The sequence below is a fragment of the Crocodylus siamensis genome, chromosome 2, assembly GCF_052110815.1.
Source record: "Crocodylus siamensis isolate JL-2025a chromosome 2, ASM5211081v1, whole genome shotgun sequence".
Classification (NCBI taxonomy): Eukaryota; Metazoa; Chordata; order Crocodylia; family Crocodylidae; genus Crocodylus; species Crocodylus siamensis.
The window spans coordinates 232,387,560-232,407,305 of NC_143396.1; the positions used below are offsets into that span (position 1 = coordinate 232,387,560).

The 19,746-nt window shown below is 42.9% G+C and overlaps 1 protein-coding gene across 1 annotated transcript in view; it reads left to right on the forward strand.

Moving 5' to 3' along the window:
- The window catches only part of EXD1 (exonuclease 3'-5' domain containing 1), a 34,025-nt gene extending 14,279 nt beyond the window's left edge, over positions 1-19,746 (forward strand). Inside the window, exons 8-12 of the mRNA XM_090033408.1 lie at positions 101-205; positions 339-419; positions 10,236-10,379; positions 13,075-13,266; positions 18,336-19,746. Of these exons, the coding sequence (XP_089889534.1) occupies positions 101-205; positions 339-419; positions 10,236-10,379; positions 13,075-13,266; positions 18,336-19,076 (1,263 nt within the window). The 3' untranslated portion in view covers positions 19,077-19,746. The remainder of the gene's footprint in view (positions 1-100; positions 206-338; positions 420-10,235; positions 10,380-13,074; positions 13,267-18,335) is intronic.

The following is a 19,746-nucleotide window of genomic DNA, read 5'->3' on the forward strand; positions in this document are numbered from 1 at the left end:
TCTGCAGTGCAGATATCTGTTTAGCAAGAGATCTTTTCCTTTTTCATGTCCCTACCTGTCCTCACCCCCTTGTAGATAAATTAGGTTTTGTTTGTTTTAGGTGGCAACAAGGAGTCGGGTTTTCTTATTTGATATTTTTCTCCTGGGGCCTCGAGCCTTCAAAAATGGACTACAAATGGTGCTGGAAGATAAGAATATTTTGAAGGTAAGGTTTTAGATTGTTTAAAGCCATTGAAGATTGTGGGGAGGACACATGTTCAGAAACATCAACAAAAATATATATATTTAGGTATTAGATCGGCAGCTAGCCAGCTTCAAATCTTTTTTTGATCCTTCAGGTTATCCACGACTGCCGTTGGATCTCTGACTGTCTCTCTCACAAGTATGGAATCATTCTCTCCAATGTCTTTGATACACAGGTACCTTGCTAGATAGATTGGTTTGTAACCAGAGAAAAGAGTTTCCAAGAGAGGAAAGCCTAGTGATATTAATTACTTTAAAAAGGTTTCTCTGGACTAGGCTAAATGTTTTGTTTAGAATGTGTTTGCTGTCACACCTCAATAAAATGTTTTGCCCCAATAAAGCGAAATTCTAAAAGGAAGCCGAAGTACAGCTTGCCTTGTCTCTGAAGTGTTGGAATGTGTTAGTTAGAATGTGCTCACTAAAGTACTAAGGAAAGGAGCTTTTGTTCCACTCAGAAAACCTGTCAGGAAAAAGGTGTGGGGTTTTGTGCTTTAAGTGCTGGTTTATAAATGTTGGCATCTAGTGTAGATAAGTTAGTTGTTCTTGGTTAACCTTGCTGGAGCCGGAGACTCCTTGAAGTTGTACAGAAGGGCAAGCAGACTGTAATAAGGAGTTACCATCTTTATCCTTCCCATTCCTGTTACAGGTGGAAAAGCAAAATAAAGGAAAAACAGGCCATGTATGCTCTGTACTGGAGTAGCTCCACCCGTACTATCAACAGTGGAAGTTACAGCTTAGAATTGCAGTGGTAAATCCATCTGATTCTATTGTTGCAAGCTGTGGTAAAGCTCTAAGCATTGTATGCAGTGCTGTCACTATTTTTACTATAGCGCGTTATATTATTAGAATAAGACCTTGAAAACATAATATTATATTGAATGACTTTTTAGGCTAGACTCAGAAAAGTTGTGTTCAGCTAGTCACGCCTGCCACGCTTTTGTAGTGTAAGCAAGGCTCCTTGCCTCTCTTTTTTTCTAATCATAATTTTATATAAGTGTCTAAATGCAGCTGATGGTTGACCTGTCGCTCACAGTCACCATCACTGGCCAAATGCCAGTCAGGTTTTTCCAATCCAGTTCTAGGCCTGGTCTGTTTATATCTATCACTAGATCACCTGAGCCCAAGAAAACTCCAACATGGAGGGTTTTTGCATCCAGCATTGCTAAGCAACATGTTGAAAATGGCTGCCAGACCCATATGAGCCTGGTCTAAACAGATAAGTTGCACTAGTACAATACCCCCTTATGTTAGGAGTGAGCACAAGCCCATCTGCTTTTCTCATGCTGATAGAACTCTAAGCTTTGATTTTATAAGTCTTATTTGTAATTAGTCCAGTTCTGTTTTGGTAACAGATAAATTGATTTAGTGTCAGTTTAGACGCATCACACTTCCAGTAAAACTGAATTGATACAAACAGTCCTGCTGCTGCGTTCTTCACTACCTGAATCACTGAATAATTAATGTGTCTGTTTATCTTTCTGTTACTCTGAGGTTGTGTCTGGAGCTCATCATCTGAGCTACTAGCAAGTAAATTACATTTCTTAAAGAGAGGCAGCTTCTCAAAGAACATTCATAAAACCTACCAGTGTACCTTACACTCTGTATGGTGTCTCCATACAATTTAGCAACATTTAAAAAAAAGAAAGGGAAAAAAAAAGAATAATTGGTATGCTGCTGCCCTAATACTTCATGGCTTGACTAAAACAAATTAATTTACTGTCAATCTTTGGGACAATTGCTGTAGTAACTGGCCAGTCAGATGCTTGCAAGTAAGTTAATAATTGACTGTTAATATAACTCATTGGTGTGTAGCAATGAGTGCCTCCTAACATAGCGTAATGAATGTAATGATTCCCTAGCTTTATTACTCCTGTTATGGTCCTTATGACTACATGAGAAGGTTTTACTCATGGCATTTGTGTCAGCATACTACTGCATCACTATTTTACTAGGCTGTATGCCCACTTGACTGCTTCTGCTGATGCAGTCCTTGCAGCAACAGGTTGCATTGATGTAAATATGCCTCATTCAGGCTTAGCATCCCCCCATTTCCTGTACCATCATCTAGTGCGCTGTTCTTGGAGATTTTTGCAGTCCATCCTGGGAGCTAAATTCCCTTAATCCCCCCTGTTTCATATAATAATCTCTAACTCTCTGGGTTACATCCTTTACTCCACTCTTACTTGTGCCCGTTTCCACCTTGTTGCAGAAGCGTGGATGCTGAATCACTTTGTAGAGTTCTTCAGGCAGTTTTAGGGAAAGGGCACTTAATTCTTCTGTACTTGCAGAACTCTATCAGTCAGGATAGTGGTGGGTGTGCAGTACTGAAAATTAATACTGAGGAGGAGGCGTAGATAATATGGACAGGGAATGAAAATTGCTTGGCACTCTAGATATTCACCTTCCAGAAGCACATGCCAGCATTGCTTCTGAGCCTGTGAAACAAATGCTAAGTAGCAGGATTGGTTTGTGATGTGCATCTGGGATGACTGGGCAAAATTGCAGAACATTCAGCTATATGAATGCTGTGTTCCTGGAGTTGTGCGCCAAGTTTGCCTTGGGTCTTCAGCAGAAGACTGTTAGAGTTGGAGCTGTTCTGATGGTGACAGCCTGTGTGGAGACTGCTCTGGAAGTTCATGACCCTGGATTGCTGTAAGTCACCAGGTAGTTAGTTTGGTACTAGAAGATCCACAGCGTGGGTGATTGCCCTCTAGGAATGCAGTGCCATTCAGAATGCTCTGTTGCATGGAACTGTAACTTTGGACAGTGTGCAGGAATTAAAGAAGGATTTGATGCGGTGGGATTCTAAAACTGTGAAGGAGCACTACATGGGGGATGCATACTGATTCTGGGCCTGCTGCTTGCTTTTAAGTAAATAAACAGAAGAGAATACTTTTCCATATCTAGAAGAAATTGGTGGATCATCAGGAATGCTTCTTTAACATTGGCTTGCCAGAGGAAGTGCATCATGTTTGTATCTTTAATAATACAGGACTCTGAAAAGCTTCTGACAAGGACACTTTTCCAGGCCAATTGTAATTCTTTCTGATCCAGACTGTCCTTTTTTTCCCTGGCTTATGAAAACAGACAGTTTGGATAGCACCAAGGGGAGTTTTAACTATTGCCTGAGCAGTTGTAGGATGAGTGTTGAATGTGCATTAGTAAAATGAATGGATGCTGGAGATGCTTCATGAATAGGTTGGACATCGGTGACTGAATTCTCTGATCCTTATTGCTATTGTTTGTGTTTTACATAGTATTTATGAAGCAGGGGAAGAAATACCACTAACAGGGAAAATGCTATCTACTGATCTTGAATAGTCAGAGATGAGCAAGATCACATCTTGCTAGGGGAGGAGGCCTTAAGAGCATGCTTGGACAGTATGGCACTGTCAATGCTCTGCTTTGTCAGTGTGAAGCAATTGTGCTTGGCTGGTACCTGATTTTTAGGTGACTTGTAGTGTGCCTTATGGAACTGGACACTGGTGTGGGGATACACATCTGCCTTTTTAAAACATAATAAAAAAATCAATATTTTCACAAATGAAAGCTATTCTGCAGTAATAAATAACAAGCATACTTCTAAACAAATGTAAGACCACTTAAAGTGTGAGATGCTGACTATTCTTGTAAGAATTTCAGGATGTGGCTTTATACTGTCACAGCAGTTATCCTTAGTTTTTATTGGGGTTAAGGGACATGTGCAAAATAGCCCATGCCTAGGAAGAGAGTCATCCATATGGCACAGTGGCTGGTGGGGTCTAAGTCTCTGTGTTTTGTGCAGTACACTGGGTATATGTTCATTTTTCTGTCTAGTGTTGCAGAATGACTTACTTGATCTTGAACTGCCTTTCCTCAAGCCTGTGTTCTTTCCAGTCCCTAGTTTCTTATATTATGGCCTTGGAGATCCGGAGAAGATCAAAAAATGTGTCTTTTCTTGTCTGTTTTTCTTTCTTGTAATGAGAATAAATGGTGCAGAGGGGCTGTCTGTCAAGGGTATCCCAGAAGTCACTGATTAAAAACCAGAAACTCCCAACCCAAGACAATTTATTATATTTACAGGATTAGCATACATGAAGTGTTACAGTCAAAATTTCTTAATTTTCAATAAAGATCGTCAGGGAAAAATCATAGAATCATAGAAAATTAGGGTTGAAAGGCACCTCAAGAGGTCATCTAGTCCAACCCCCTGCTCAAAGCAGTACCATCCCCAGATCATTCCAGCCACAGCTTTGTCAGGCTGGGCCTTAAAAACCTCCAAGGACCCACCACCTTTCTGGGTAACTTGTTGTAGAGCTTCACCAACCTCCTAGTGGAGAGTTTTTCCCAATGTCCAACCTAAACCTCCCTTGCTGCAACTTGAGAACATTGCTTCTTGTTCATGTATCACCACCGAGAACCGTGTAGCTCCATTCTCTTTGGAACTACCCTTCAGGTAGTTAAAGGCTGCTATCAAATCCCTTCAGTCTTCTCTTCTCCAAACTAAAGAAACCCAGTTCCCTCATTAGTCATACACTCCAGCCCCTGAGCTACTTCTGTTGCTCTCAGCTGGACTCTCTCCAACTTGTCCACATACTTTCTGTAGTCTATAGGGGCCCAAAACTGGACACACTACTCCAGATGTGGCCTCACCAGTGCAGAATAGAGCAGAATAATTACTTTCCTTGATCTGCTGGCAGCGCTTCTACTAATGCAGCCCAGTGTGCTGTTAGCCTTCTTGGCAACAAGAGCACACTGACTCATATTCAGCTTATTGTGCACGATAACCCCCTTTAGGTCCTTTTCTGAAGAGCTGCTGCCCAGCCAGTCAATTCCCAGGCTGTACTGGCGCATGGGGTTCTTCCATCCTAAGTGCAGGACTGTCCTTGTTGGACCTCATGAGATTTCTTTTGCCATAAGTTATTCTGAATCCTAACCCTATCCTGTAGCATATTTACTCCACCCTGCCCCTTCCAGCTTAGTGTCATCTGCAGACTTGCTGAGAGTGCACTTCAGATGGTTAACGAAGATATTGAACAAAACTGGCCCCAGGACGAACCTCTGGGGCACCCCATTTGATACTGGCTGCCAGCTAGTCATTGAGCCATTGATTATTTCCTGTTGAGCCTGACAATCCAGCCAGCTTACAGTCCGTTCATCCACCTTACAGTCCAACCCGTATTTCTCAGTTTGCTCGCAAGAATGCTGTGAGAGACAGTATCAAAAGCCTTGCTAAAGTCAAGGTATATTATGTCCACAGATTCAGTAATCTCTTCATAAAAGACAATCAGGTTGATCAGGCATGATTTACCCTTGGTGAATCCATGCCGATTGTTCCTAATCACCTTCTTTTCCTTCAAGTGCTTAGAAATAGATTTTTTGAGGATCTGCTCCATGATTTTTCCAGGGACTGAGGTAAGGTGAGGCTGACTGGTCCATAGTTCCCTGGATCCTCCTTCCCTTTCTTAAATATGGGCACTATATTTGCCCTTTTCCGATCATCTGGGACCTCCCCCAATCGCCACACATTTTCATATGGCCAGCAGTTCTGCAATCACATCAGCCAACTTCCTCAGCACCCTTGGATGTATTACATCTGGCTCCATGGACTTGTACATGTCCAGCTTTTCTAAATAGTACCTAACCTGTTCTTTCACCACTGCGGGCTGCTTACCTCCTTTCCAGACTGTGCGGCCCAGTGCAGTAGTCTGGGAGCTGACCTTGCCTGTGAAGGCTGAAGTAAAAAAGGCATTGAGCACATCAGCCTCTTCCTCATCACTAGGTTGCCTCCCCCATTCAGTAAGGGACCCACACGTTCACTGACCTTTGCTTTGTTGCTAACATACTTGTAGAAACCCTTCTTGTTACCCTTTATGTCCCTTGCTAGTTGCAACTCCAGTTGTGCTTTGGCCTTCCTGACTTCATCCCTGCATGCATGAGAAATGCTCTTATATTCCTCCTAAAATGTTTGTCCAAGCTTCTAGTTCTTGTAAGCTTCCTTTTTGTGTTTAAGCTCACTGAAGAGTTCTCTGCTAAGCCAAGCTGGTCGCTTGCCACATTTGCTATTCTTCCTGCACATTGGGATGGTTTGTTCCTGTCCCCTCAGTAAGATTTCTTTAAAATACAGCCAGCTCTCCTGTATTCCTTTCCCCCTCAGATTGGCCTCATAGGGGATCCTGCCCATCGGTTCCCTGAGGGAGTCAAAGTCTGCCTTTCTAAAGTTGAGGGTCTTTCTTCCTTTTTGTCAGGTTCCTGAACTCAGCCATCTCGTGGTCACTGCTGCCCAGCTTGCCATCCACTTCTACATACCCCACCAATTCTTCCCTGTTTGTGAGCAGCAGGTCAAGAAGAGCATGGCCCCTACCTGGTCTCTCCAACATGTGCACCAGGAAGTTGTCTCCAAAAACTTCCTGGATTGCCTGTGCACTTATGTATTGCCCTCGCAGCAGATGTCAGTGATTGAAGTCCCCGTGAGAACCAAGGCCTGTGACTGGGAAACTTCCACTACTTGTTTGAAGAAAGCCTCATTTACCTCATTCTCTTCGTCTGGTGGTCTATAGCACACACCTACCAGAACATCCCCCCCCTTCTTGCTCTCCCCACTAATCTTAACCTAGAGACTTTCAACAGGTCTATTTCCAGAGGTTCACTCTTGCTACAGACTTGTAAAGTATGATGAGTAAATTGGGACTAGTAATAAGTGTAGAACTGGTGCATTAAATAGTGCTAAACTTATTCCAGGCAGTAATTTTTATTTCATATGACGGAAACAATTCCGTATCTTTAACTTTGTGCACTTTGGTGTTTTTGTCAATTTGGGATCACTTGGGATCACATTACCAGGGTTCACTGCATGAAAGTGGCTCTTGTGGATCTGCAAAGGCAGTGATGACATGGTCTGATACATTACTCATGAGGATGCAAGAGTCCTGAGAAGATTACTGCTCCAGGCAGCTTGAAGTCACCATTGCCAGCCTCTTCACCAGCGGCAGATTAAGATTTACTGGGGCCCTGAACAAACAGAAGGCCCTCCACACCCCAGCGGGGACTTCAGCTGGGGGGAGGTGCCCTTTCCCTCCTGGTGCTGCTGCTGCCAAAGGCCCTCCATGCCCTGAGAGGGAGGCTGGGTGGACATAGCCAGGCTGGAGGTGGGGTGGCACATGCTCCCCTCTCCTACCTGCTCCCTGCCCCCTCCCCCCCTTCCCACACCATGGCTGGAGTGGAGGAGAGCCAAGTGAGGTAAGAGTGGATGCAGGTTGCCTGCTGTGAGCTTAGGGCTCTCCATCCTGCTGCCTTTGCCTCAGGGGCCCTGCTGCAGCTGGTGCGGGGCCCCCAGGACAAAAGCAGCAGAGTGGAGAGCCCCAACTCCACAACAGACAGCCTACATGCACCCCATGCACAAATATGGGGGGCACATGTCCCCCTATGCCTCCCCTGGAGGGTGTGGGCAGTGGCAGGGAGCTGTCTCACCTCCCCTGTACCCCCCAGACAAGCTGCCTGTGGCTCCATCTTGCTCCCTGCCCCGGATCCTGTGCAACACTCTGGCTGAACAGCGCCTCCAGCTCCTGCCCCATTCCTTCCCTCACCATGGATCCTGGGGTCCTTGATCTGCCACCCACGCCATGGCCTTTCCCTCCTTCATGCCCCTTCCCCTCCACAGACCTACCTGCAGGGAGCGGCTCTCCACACTGCCTGGCTGCGTTCCTGGCCATGCACATGCACGCATTTCCCCCTGCATCCCATTCCCTGTAGCCCCAAGCAGAACCCCTTTCAGGCTGAAATGCTGGCCGCCTGCAAGGGGAAACCTGCCGTTTTCCAAGGGAACACAGGCATTGGGGGCCTCTGATTGGCAGGGGCCCCTGGGCCCAGGCCCCACAGGCCCATGTATTAATTCACCTATGCTCTTCACAATAATTAGGATTCATTGAAGGGTGGCAAGATAAAGTTTTCTTACCACGGTATAAACAATAATGCCCTTTCTAGAAGCTTACAGTCAGTGACTGAAGACTATTTGCTTGAATAGTAAGAAAATTATTTGCTTGAAACTCTTATCAAGATTGTGCCAGCAGACAAAGGGGATATCTGTGCCAAGGTCAACCTGAAACTATGCAGGCCAGTACCTGATCCTGTGAGCTAACAGAAAACCAAGTCTCCTTCACCCATAGCGTGCCATCACGGCCACTTTGTACCCGAGTCCAAGTGCAGTATGTGGTTTGTTTTAGACTTGGATTTTCAGAGTGGAAGGTCAAAGCATTGCTCTTTCAAAACTGATGTGTGCTTTTACAGTTTTATTCTTAGAAATGTGAATGACTATTTACTGGGTTAGTGGAATAGTTGATTGTAAATGTGTAGTGCTATATTTGAAGGTTCACAACTTCAGGTATTGGTATTAGTATGGTTTTGTTTTGCAGAGCCCTGACTCCTGTTGTAAATGTTCTCTCTTTGTGCCCAGTCCAGAGCATACACTAGGAAAGTTTTTGGTATTTCTCTCTCTTTTTCTTTCTCACTCTTTTGCCCATGACTTCCAATGCATTTTGTTAAACTAAACTGACTGCTTCAAAAAACATTTATTTCCCTGCATGCTTCTGGCTACCATTTTGAGAAGAGGGGGGATATGAAATGAAGGAGAGTGGAGGGGGCTGTGCAGGTGTGTGTGTGTGTGTGTGTGTACACATGTACTAATACTATGATGTGTGTAGACACGCACACAAGTAATTCATCATCAAGGAACGGGATCCAGCCTCCTTAATGAAGATTGGGGTTCTCTGAGACCCAACTGAACCTAGCCCAGCTGAGCATAGAGACACAACCTATTGTACTAAGAAAAGAGAAACACACACCCACACCCACCCTGAGTTCTCTTCCTTTTTTACCTACTCGGGTTCAGCTGGGTCTCAGAGAACTCCAGTCTTTATTAAAGAGCCTGCATCCCTCTCCTTAATGATGATGATATACTCTGCTGGGGCACCTTTTCCGAGTGTAGCAAGATGCCTGTCACTGGTGCGTGGGGTCTCTGTCTAGCATACAACATACTGCTTGGCTTAGTTATGGCAGAAGTAAAGGGCAGCACCAGATTTTTCTGTTGGCCTCCTTTGCCTTATGGTAGGACTCCCATTATTCCTTTCCTTTTGCTCAACATTACTGCTCGTCCCTGTGGTACTTCAGCTTTTGCAAGTCCCATTAAATGCTGAAATAAACACCCTTTTTCCTTTGAAAATTCAGTAACTGGACTTGCAAAGCCCTCTTCCACCTCAGGCTGTGGAGATCCTTGACTTCTTTCATGAGGTAAATAGCAGCAAAATTTTTACCTGGAGTTTCTGGTATACCTTGTACAGAGCATTGCAAAGAGAGATTAGCAGTACAAGAGGTATCTCCAAAACACATTCAGGATTTGCAATGCAATTAAGGGATGGGGAAAGACAGTTATGACGTGTAGTCATTATGAAACCTGGGCAAAGAAGAGGTTAAAATTGCAACCAGAGGTATTGTGGGATTGTTGTTGGAGGACTGTAGAGAGGCAATATACTATCTACACAGGGACTGTACTAGTGGAATAGGGCTAGTAGGGGGTGTTGTTTAAACAAAGAATGGCAGAAACTCAGAGTTTTATCAAAAGGGCTGAAAATAGAATGAGTGAATTGATTGTGGATACATGGAAGGATGTACCAACATATGGCAAGTTTAACCTGCATAATTTTGTAATCTAAAACAGTCTTTAGTTTATATGTTTTTGGGAGCTTATAAATCTTTCATCATATTTCACTTTTGTCACTTTAATCTAAAAAGCAGCAGCTTACTGAAAAAAGAAGCCATCTCACAGGATTTCTACCTAACTGCAACATCCTGAAGGGGTTGAGACTCTTACTCCTGAGAGTTTGAACAGTTAAAGATTAATTTGTTAGCAGTGTGTTTAACTTCAGCATGGTCTCCAGTAAGGAACATCCTAATTGTCTGCTCTTGGGACAGCTAAAGCTGCTGTGATGTATTTCTCCCTTCCTCTCTTCCTTTCATAGGTTGCTGATGTCCTACAGTTTTCAGTGATGACAGGTGGCTTCCTTCCACACCGCATCAGCACCTTGGAGGAGTGTTTGGTACAGCATTTAAAGATGTCCCCTAAATCAGTTTCCTTCATGAGGCGCAGACAGCAGGCAGTTCAGGTGAGAAATTCAGACAGGCAAGTACTGTTCCCAGTATCAAGGACACAGGCAAGAACTCTTCTTGCCCTTTTAAGTATTTGTCTATCATGATGATCAGTTTGTTGTAGGAGGAGCTGCAACATAGGAAATGAATTAGCCCAGGCTGGGATTGCAGCTGAGGGTGTTTGACTCCACTTAGTGGTTAGGTTGCCTGGATACATGGGCGTATTTAGGATTCTGAAAAGGGTGTGCCACATGGTGTTGTGCATCGTCACACATAACAACACAGATTTTTCATGCAACAACATAGATTTTCTTCAGTAAAAGAGAAACTAGAATCTTTACTAATATAGTAAGGGGCTAGCACTGTATTATTCAGTTCAAGATTGAAGCAGAAAACCAATATAACTATTGGAATGTGCACTAATTTGCTAGAGAGAAAGAGAGAGAGAGTGTGTGTGTGTGTGTATGAATATGTGTGTGTGTATATTCAAAGTTTAAAAAAACACAACAAGCTAGGTAACAAAGTCAAAGGATATTGTGTCATTAGTCCTGTTGTCACTATAGTTAAATGTGCATCTCTTATTAAGATTCACAAGACAAAACCTAGCCTTCTTGAGCATCTTGATAGTACCTGCAATACTTCACTGTCAGTTATTTCTATCCCTTGACTTAGGGTTTTTAGCTAGAGCTAAAAACAGTCTGCCAGGCTGTGAAACAGAAGAGAGACATTACCAGAAATGGCTAACTGACAGCAAAATCGCAGATGAAAGGATAGTTTGAATAGTGAAACCTCAAGGCCATTGAAAAAGATAGAGGTCATTAACACTTGTGGAGTGGAGAGAGATTAATGAGAATCATGGAGCTGATAATGAGTCATCCAGTCAGTTGACTCTCTCAGCATTGCCTGAATAGATATGCAGCTGCCTCTCCCAGGGGTATAGGTTGAAGCAGTATTGTAGCCTGCTGCTGCTCCCAGACATTGGGTTTTAACATTTGGGTGGAGCAGGAACCAAAGCAGGGTGCATTAGCACCAGTGCAACCTCCCCTATCTGCCCCTGCATAGATCAGCTTCAGGAGCTCAGATTTTCTAGCACTGACTGGGAGGAAGGTTCAAGCTTCCACTGACATCAGTACTCACAATTTCCTAATACATAATTTTGAAATGGAGAATTAGCAAAGAGTTTGCAAACCACAAGAGACATACAGTTCTCTCAGAATTGTATGTAATTTGGGGTATGTCCAAAGTAGGGTAAAAGTTGCTGTCTGGGTTTTTTTGGGGGTTTTCTGTTTTGTTTTGTTTTTTTAAATATGTGAAACCCCAAACTCTAAGCCAGTGGGTCGCAACGTCATTAGACTTAAGGGTACCCCTCATTAGACAAGCAAAGGACATGGCATAGGTGGTTCAGTGCAGAGAGATATTTGGTCCATTTCAAAAGTGCATTTTTAGTAATGGAGCAGGGAGTGTTTATGTATTGGGCTTGAACTGTTATCAGTGATTATGGTTGGAAGGGGCCTTGAGGGTGCTACCCCTAAATCATCCCATACCAATGTTTGTCCAACTTCTTTAAAACCTTCAGTGAAAGAGATCCCACAACTTCCCTGGGCAGCCTATTCCACTGCTTTGCTGTTCTAACAGTGAGATCTGGTCTAAATTTGCTGTAATTTAAAGTTATTGTTTAGTGTCTTCCCTTTGTAGTAAGGGAGCACAACTGATATACAGTAAAAGTTTTGTTAACCAGCATCTTACAAGCTGGCATGCTCAATTAACTGGCATCCCAGCTTGTAAGATAAAGTAAAATTGGAAGTGCCCATTGTGGCATTTCCGGTTTCCCTGAGTCCCCATGGCCCGGGGCAAAGCAGCCTGCACTGCCAAGCCCCCACGGCCTGGGGGCATAACAGGCTGTGTGGGGCCCGCCTCCGTGTCCTGCAGGGCCCATGGGAGGGGCAGTGATGTGGCAGGAGGGGTGGAGGGACACCCCAGACACGGTGGGAGAAGTGGCAGCCCGGGCTGCTCAATTAACCAGCATATTTGGTTATCTGGCATCCCCCATTCCCCGGGGATGCCAGATAACAGAGCTTTTACTGTACTGTATTTACTCAAATCCAAGATGGGGGGGGAACTTGTCTTGGATTTAAGTATTGGCTGGGCCAAGTAGCTGCTGCAGTCTTAAGTTTGAGCCCACAGCAAAGCCAGAGCTAAACCACCACCTACCCCGGGCTGGGGTGTCTTCTGCTTTGGGGGATGGGGCACATATTGCGGGGAAAATGTTTGGTGGAGGGGAGAGCACAGGGGAGGGAGATAAATTTAAGACACCCCCTTAATAACTAGATTCTACACATGGAAAATAATAAGAAATATATAATTTTCCATATATAGAATTTAATGATTGGGGGCGTACTCTTGGATTCAGGTAAGTATGGTACTAGTATAACTTATGCCATCCTATATGGGAATTGGTATTAGCATATCTTATGGTGATGCAGATATATCTTTAGTTATATGGACTTGTTAAAGCAATACAATTTGTGCATAAACTAAGCTATGGGAGGTACAGCTAGTGTCAGTTTTAACTGCACTAGGGGTACAGATCAGCATCTGGAAGGACCGGGTGAGCTGGGGAAGAAGGAGAGCATGTGGCTGAAAGCTGCTCTTTGCTAAACTGTTCGCTGTATAAACGACTGAGTTGTTTTAATTCATGTTGGGGGCATGCAGGAAAACCTTGATGTATGGTTTGTGAGACCCCTTCCACCTTCCCTGCTGAAAGTGCTGGCTCTGGAGACAGTGTACCTTCTGCCTCTCCGCCTCGTGTTTCTGGATGAGATGATGTCTGACTTAACAACCTTAGTGGATGGTTACTTAAATGCCTATCGGGAAGGGTCAGCAGTTCAGCTGGGGAACACTGAGGTAAGTATGCTCTCGTTGAAGTCTCAGGCTGGCTGGTTCCTTAATCCCCAAATCCAAGGGTGTCAAACTCACCTTGTGCCCCCAGACCAGACTTAGGATGCAGTCTCTTTGTGGGCAGGATCCAGACCAGGTCATAAGGCAGCTGTAGCAGCAGCTTCAACCTTGGGCGTGCGGTAGGCACTGAATCTGGAGCCACCGCATGCCCTGGGGTGGAGCTGGAGCAGCTGCTGCTATGTACCCCATGCCACACCAGTAGCTCCAGTTTAGACTCCAGCACAGGGCGTGCAGCAGGGGCCAGGAGCCAGGGAAGTAAGGCTCTGGCAGTGGAGACAACGAAGCATGAATGTTGCTGTCAACCCTCACTTGCTCTCATGTGCTGATTGTCCTGTCCACCAGGGTCTGGATTCTGTGGCAGGCCACTCCCTGTGGCTATGCTGGTAGACTGGCAGGTTGGATAGACTTGCTCTGTGGGCTGTATGTTTGACATCCCGTGCTAATCATTTTACCTGTTTCCTAGTCCTAATTACCAGACAGTAATTCCTGGCAATGACAGTTTTGCTGGCTCTCCTTTGCAACTACAGTTCAAACCTGCTGTCTCCCACTTACCAAAGGTCTGTTTTTGTCAAAAATATTTTTCACATTTTCCCTTCTCTTGCCCCCCTGCTTGTCAGCTCTCCTGAAATACTTGCTGGCTTCAGTTTATGGATAAGGTTTTTCATTCTTGTCTGCAGTGAGCCAGTAGTCATCCTAATAAATCTCATGCAGTGGCTTTTGCAATACTTGAAGAAATGTGGAAGCATCTGCTCTGTATAGAGTATGGAATGTTTTTGGGAGACTCCTGGCACCATGTGTCACACAGATTAGAAGAAAGAGGGGTGTTTGCTGATTGAGGGTGGGACAGTGCCAGTGCTTTTCAAAATGACCTTGTTGTTCTCTGGAATATATATCTCTAGATACTCCTCTGCAGTAATCTTTTTGGACAAACCCTCCAACTTGCTTCCTGTCTAAAAAACCCTACACCTGGGCCCCCAAACACTTAAGTATACATAGTTTAACGTGTGTGAATAGTCTCATTGAGTGGGACTACTGTTGTCTTAAATAGTATTTTTATTCTGGTTAATATGAGAAAGGGTCTTTGATAAAGCCATATAATTTTTGTTTGTAATCCAGAGTTTGTCTTGTCAATCCTTATGTCAATACAGATATCATCTGTAGTATCTGAGTCCCATGTGAAGTTTATTTCCTTTGGCACTCTGCTTCAGACTTCTCCTTGCACTGAACCATTTTGGATTTCTTTTGAGTTTCCCCACCTTTAAACTGTGGAACGGGTGCTTGGAGAGTTCAATAACAGAGATTGGAAAGGGGTGCTAAACCTTCCCCTGCACTATGACAAGATCAAATTAACTTCTCATTGGATTATGCCTTGGCATTGCTGGTAATATTCCATTGCCTCATGTTTAAATGGGATACATGGCTAAATATATCCTTTGTAATACACATGGAAATAGTCATTGGTTCACCTTGAAAAGAGAGAACCTCAGACTAGTTCTCCACATCAGACTCTAATTCAACCAGGCACTAAGTGTAATTTAAAAACCCTTGGGATTACTTACAGCACATGCCCTTTATGGACCTAGATTTAGGAGACTAATTAAAACATCCACTAGAGGTCATTGTTGCATCACAGATGAAGGGGTAGATCTCACCATCTTGAACATTTTTACAAAGGAAGGAAAAATTGTCCATTAAGGAAAAAAATTACCTGAGAACTGAATTTCTAAAAAGACATATAAACTTCAGGGTAGAAGATCAACATTCTAGATCATCTTCATATATAATGATTCCCTCAGAGGTCATCTACTTACTTTAAAAAAAGGAAAAGTTAGTGTGTGATATTTTTAAGGGATTTATCCAGGTTAACAGTGAGCCAAGGCCAACCCTGGTATAAATCCAATGACTTTCCAAAATTTGGACCAGGAATTAATCTGTTCCCATTCATTTAAAAATAAAAAAAATAAGTTCTTGCCAGTCTTAAAATTAAACTTCAAGGCTGCCTGAAAAAAACATGATTTACTGGAAGAAGCATCATGTTAGTTTGACTCAACTCTGCAGTGTCTATATGGATCAGCACTTCAGCGGCCTTTTTGCGCTTTTAGCTAAAGCTGAATCAATTATCTATTAGATAGACGTGCCAAAAAGCCCCACTAAAGTGCCTGATCTTTACAGATGTCGGCAAAGCAGGTCCAACTAAGGCACTGCCTCTTCTGGGCATGCATGGGGCTCGATGCAGAGATGTACTGAGTTTAAACTAAAGTGCTTTTTTCTTTTTTTTCTTTTTTTTTGACATCTGCAAGCAGCCAAATATCTATGTCCATAGTTCATAAGAAATTTACTTTATGCTTTGTTTCCTTTAAAGAAAATTTCTTGTTTTGGACAGTGAAAATAATGTTTCACTTGTGCTTCTCATTATTTGATGTGAAACTGAACTTTCAAATACACCTGGCCTTGCAGGAGAAAGTTGCAGTGTCAGGAACAGCAGCTTGGAGTGAGGCAGATTATGGCCTTGCTTTACACAGTTGCATCAGTTTAATTAAAATCTGTTTAAAAAAATAACTTTTTTTTAAACAGAACACATTTCTGGTTGATGCTCTTGAATCTTTTACTCTTGTCTCATATTAGTTTGTCTTTTTTATTTACTCTTGTCTTTATTAGAATAATCAAAATCAATTTTAAAAATAAACCTCTAGTTAAACCTGACCAACCTTGTGTCAAGACAAGGCCTGCATTAACTTACATCATTAGGAGAGCCTTTATTTATTCAGGTCCAATTCCTAGAAAGTAGGAATAGTCAAGATTGCTTTTTTTTTCTTTTTTCCATTTACACTGGATAACAATTTCCTTAATTGTGGACACACTTATGTGAGTTTCCCTGACTTCCAGATGGCATTATTGTTGTGTACGCTGTAGGGTACACCAGAAAACCATAAACAAATTTAATCTGGCAAAGAAAATGACTGGCCATAATTTTTCTCATTAGCTGCATGGTATATTTGGGATCCAGAGGCTGTTCATTTCCAGAAGACCCACACCTAAGTGGCATAAGTCTGGCTCTCAGTGTAGGGATAAAGTGAGTGTTGAAATGCCAGATATAGATAATCATGATTAAACAGGACAAGGCCAGTGACAGGATGTTTTCAATGAAAGGCATTTTAGTCTGGAATATACTGTCTTTGACCATGTTGATTCAATTGAGCCAAACTGTTTACCTGCTGGGCAAGGTACAGATTTTAACTATTTTCTTAAGCTTTTTTGAGGGGATAGTTAAGGGGTTGCACAGCTGTTAAGGTGATTTTCTTCTCTACATATGTTTTGTATTATGCACTTACCTAGATAAGTGGATGAGAGACTTTACCAAAAAACTGTAGCCCAAGTCAGTTTGCAAGTGCTGCAGCAAACTTAACAATATAGTTCTATTGGAAACAATCTAAAAATGTGATAGGTTGTTCTTACAATGCATCTTGTTTTTACCAAACTTAAATTTTGGGGTGAATCTGGTTTGACAGACTCTTTTTATATAGGAAACTGGCAAAGCATTTCTTAAATAAATAAATAAAAAAGCCTTGCAACCTTTTTGCTGCTTTATGATAGATAAGGAATGCCTGAAACAACTACTTGTTTTGTACAAGTATCAGTGATGCTTTTTCTGGTTTAGGTGAAGGACTTAAAAGATGTCTGAGTAGATTTGTGAACTCTTGCATCTTAATTGAAAGATATGGCTCTTTCCTGGAGATAGCCATTCTTTAAAATGCTAAGCAGACCTTGAAACAGTGCAATTTTTTGTCTGGTTGGTTGTTCAACCAATTTCATTTTTAAACAGCTCTTTCCCACATCAGTTCATTAGTTTTCAATATTTTTAACTCTTGAAATGTGGTCTTGGTATTAATTCTCTGGTTCATAAATTCTGGTCTTATCCACTGTAAGCGATTTTTATCAAGAGTGTTTACATGACACTGTTGCAAGTGGCTGGGCTGCCTAGGCACCAGCACTGTTTGGGGGTGGGGCTCTAGTCCCTGTTTTGTTGTACTTAAGCTTAAAGAAATGATTCTGTAAAGAAGCAGAGTGCCTTTAATTGCTGACAGCCAGGCGATTAAACTGGTTGACAGAGAGGAAGTGTGCAGGAGTTACACATCCAAACGGTGTTAGAACAATAACATTTTTTATACTTGTGTTATACATTGGACAACTATAGAAGCCAATCAAATGTTAACGCTTTCATAAGAAAACCAATTACTGGTTACCACAGAGTAACAGGTGGAGGTACCTTAGTTCACCACTTTGATATGTGTACTAATTAGTTGTTCCCTCATTGTTAAACATCCCTATCTTCTTGGAAGATGTGTTACTTATCTTCCAGGTGCAATCTACAAGGGCCTTGAAAATCGCTGCCTGTTATATTTTTGGCAGTGAAAACCCAGTGCTATCTTATCCTGTTATTTGTCACCTTCCATGAAGGATGTGGGAAAATGGGGCTAGAACCTGGTTAGAAGTAGAGTAGAAATTGAGTTAGGTGGTAGGGCAAAGGGCGAGTGCAGCCTGCCAGAAGCTGAGGCCTTGCTGAGCCAAAATTTTGCTGATGCCTTAGCAAGGCAGCGTAAGGGGAACAGGGCCTCTAATCTCCTCCAGCAGACACAATCTTAAATTCAAAAACCGCTGGAACCTTGTCTGCACATGGGTTCTCACCAGCATAGCTAAACTGGACATCAGCGGTTGGAATTTTCTTACTGTAATTCTCAAGTGTAAAAACCTGGGTGCAGACAACCTAAATTTCTAAAGTTAAAAAATGAGCAACATAACTGAAGATGACTTTCCAAATCTTTTTACATGATAAAGCCAACAGGATACAAACCCAGTAGACCTTTTGTGTAGGTAGACTCTAACATTTGGAAGAAACTATAATGCATGGTTTTCATGACATGGTATTTTGTTAGGTAGGCAGATTCCAGGAGGATCTGTCATGTTCTGTGTTGACATATTTTCCATATATGTATCTCTTTTTTCTTTTAAATTAGCCTTCTTGTATGGAGCTGCCAGCGGAACTGCGTCAGCTGGCAGATTTCCAGAAGTTAAGGAGAAAGAAAGCAGTAAAAGAATACAGGGTAAATGAAGAGGGTCTTCTTATTAGGCCAACACTGGAATTTAAAGGAAAAAAGGTTGCGGAGAATAAAGCAAACCATGGAGAGGATAATAGCCGCATTCTTCCTAGTGAAACATTACAGAAGACATCCTTTCACATGAAGGACCCACCCTGTCAAGAAACCTACAATGAGGAAGCACAAGAAAATTTCTGGGAGAATGATCAATCTAGACTTAACTGTAAAATTCCATCCTTGGAAGTGGTGAACTCTGCATCGGGGGACTTCCAAGGGATGCAGAAGGGACAGTCTTCCAGGCAGGAACTTCAAACACCAGCCACTCAGTCTTTACAAAGGGACATGAATCTTTTGTTGATGGAAGACCATGAGGAGGGCCTTTCATGTAGAAAGCAAACTTCTATCTCTGCCTCCATTTGTCCAAAAATGAGCAGTTCTCTACAAAATTTTCACGTTTTAGAACTACCCCCACCTTCTGTGTTGCCCCCTTGTCCAGCACTGAAGACAGCTGTTGTGCAGCAGAACTCTTTGAAGATGAGCAACAGCTGCACTCCCCGTTTCCAAGTAAGACTGGAGAGGGAAGGGTTTTCAGCGTTACGCTTTGCCTTCCCCTCAACTCTCAGTTACCGGATGCCAGCACCAAGCCCTTTGGACAAGTAGCAGATCTGTTTTTTTTCAAAAGAAAAAGTCATTGTCTCTCACTGGCCTGTTAACACAAGCATTTTCAGTGAACTTTTTGTATTGGGGAAAAAGGATTTTGCTTCTTAGTTCTTCACTTGTTGAAATGGCTTGTAGAAACTATCCCCTTTTCCAAATACAAATATAATTGAGATGACAGCGGGCTTGCTAGCAGAAATAAAAAATGTAACTTGGCAAACCCCCCTAGGCTTGGTCTCCCCTTGGGGTTTGGACAGATAAATTTTACCATGAGGTAAACAAGGGTGAGGTAGCAATTCCACAGTAACTACCCTTGTGCATGCTCTTATCCTCCATTAAAGGAAAGCTAACTTGTAGTGGCTTAGCTCTCAGTAAGACAAGTAAACTACTGTGGGTAGGATTTCATTTACTGTGTGGTAAGAGCCTGCATGCAGTTACCATGGAGTGTCTGGCATGCTGGTAGGTCCTGCCATTATTTCCTCATCGTAACCTGTTGCTGTGTCTGTGTCGTTAAAAGTTCAGCCAGCATGGCTATCTATCTCAGTTGGAAGGGTGGAAAAATATCACAGCCCTAGCTCACATAGCTATGCTGGCAAAAGTTCCAGAGTAGGCAGTTATACTAGATAAAAGATTTTTTTATACCAGTGTAGCTGAGTTAGTGTAGGAAACTGGT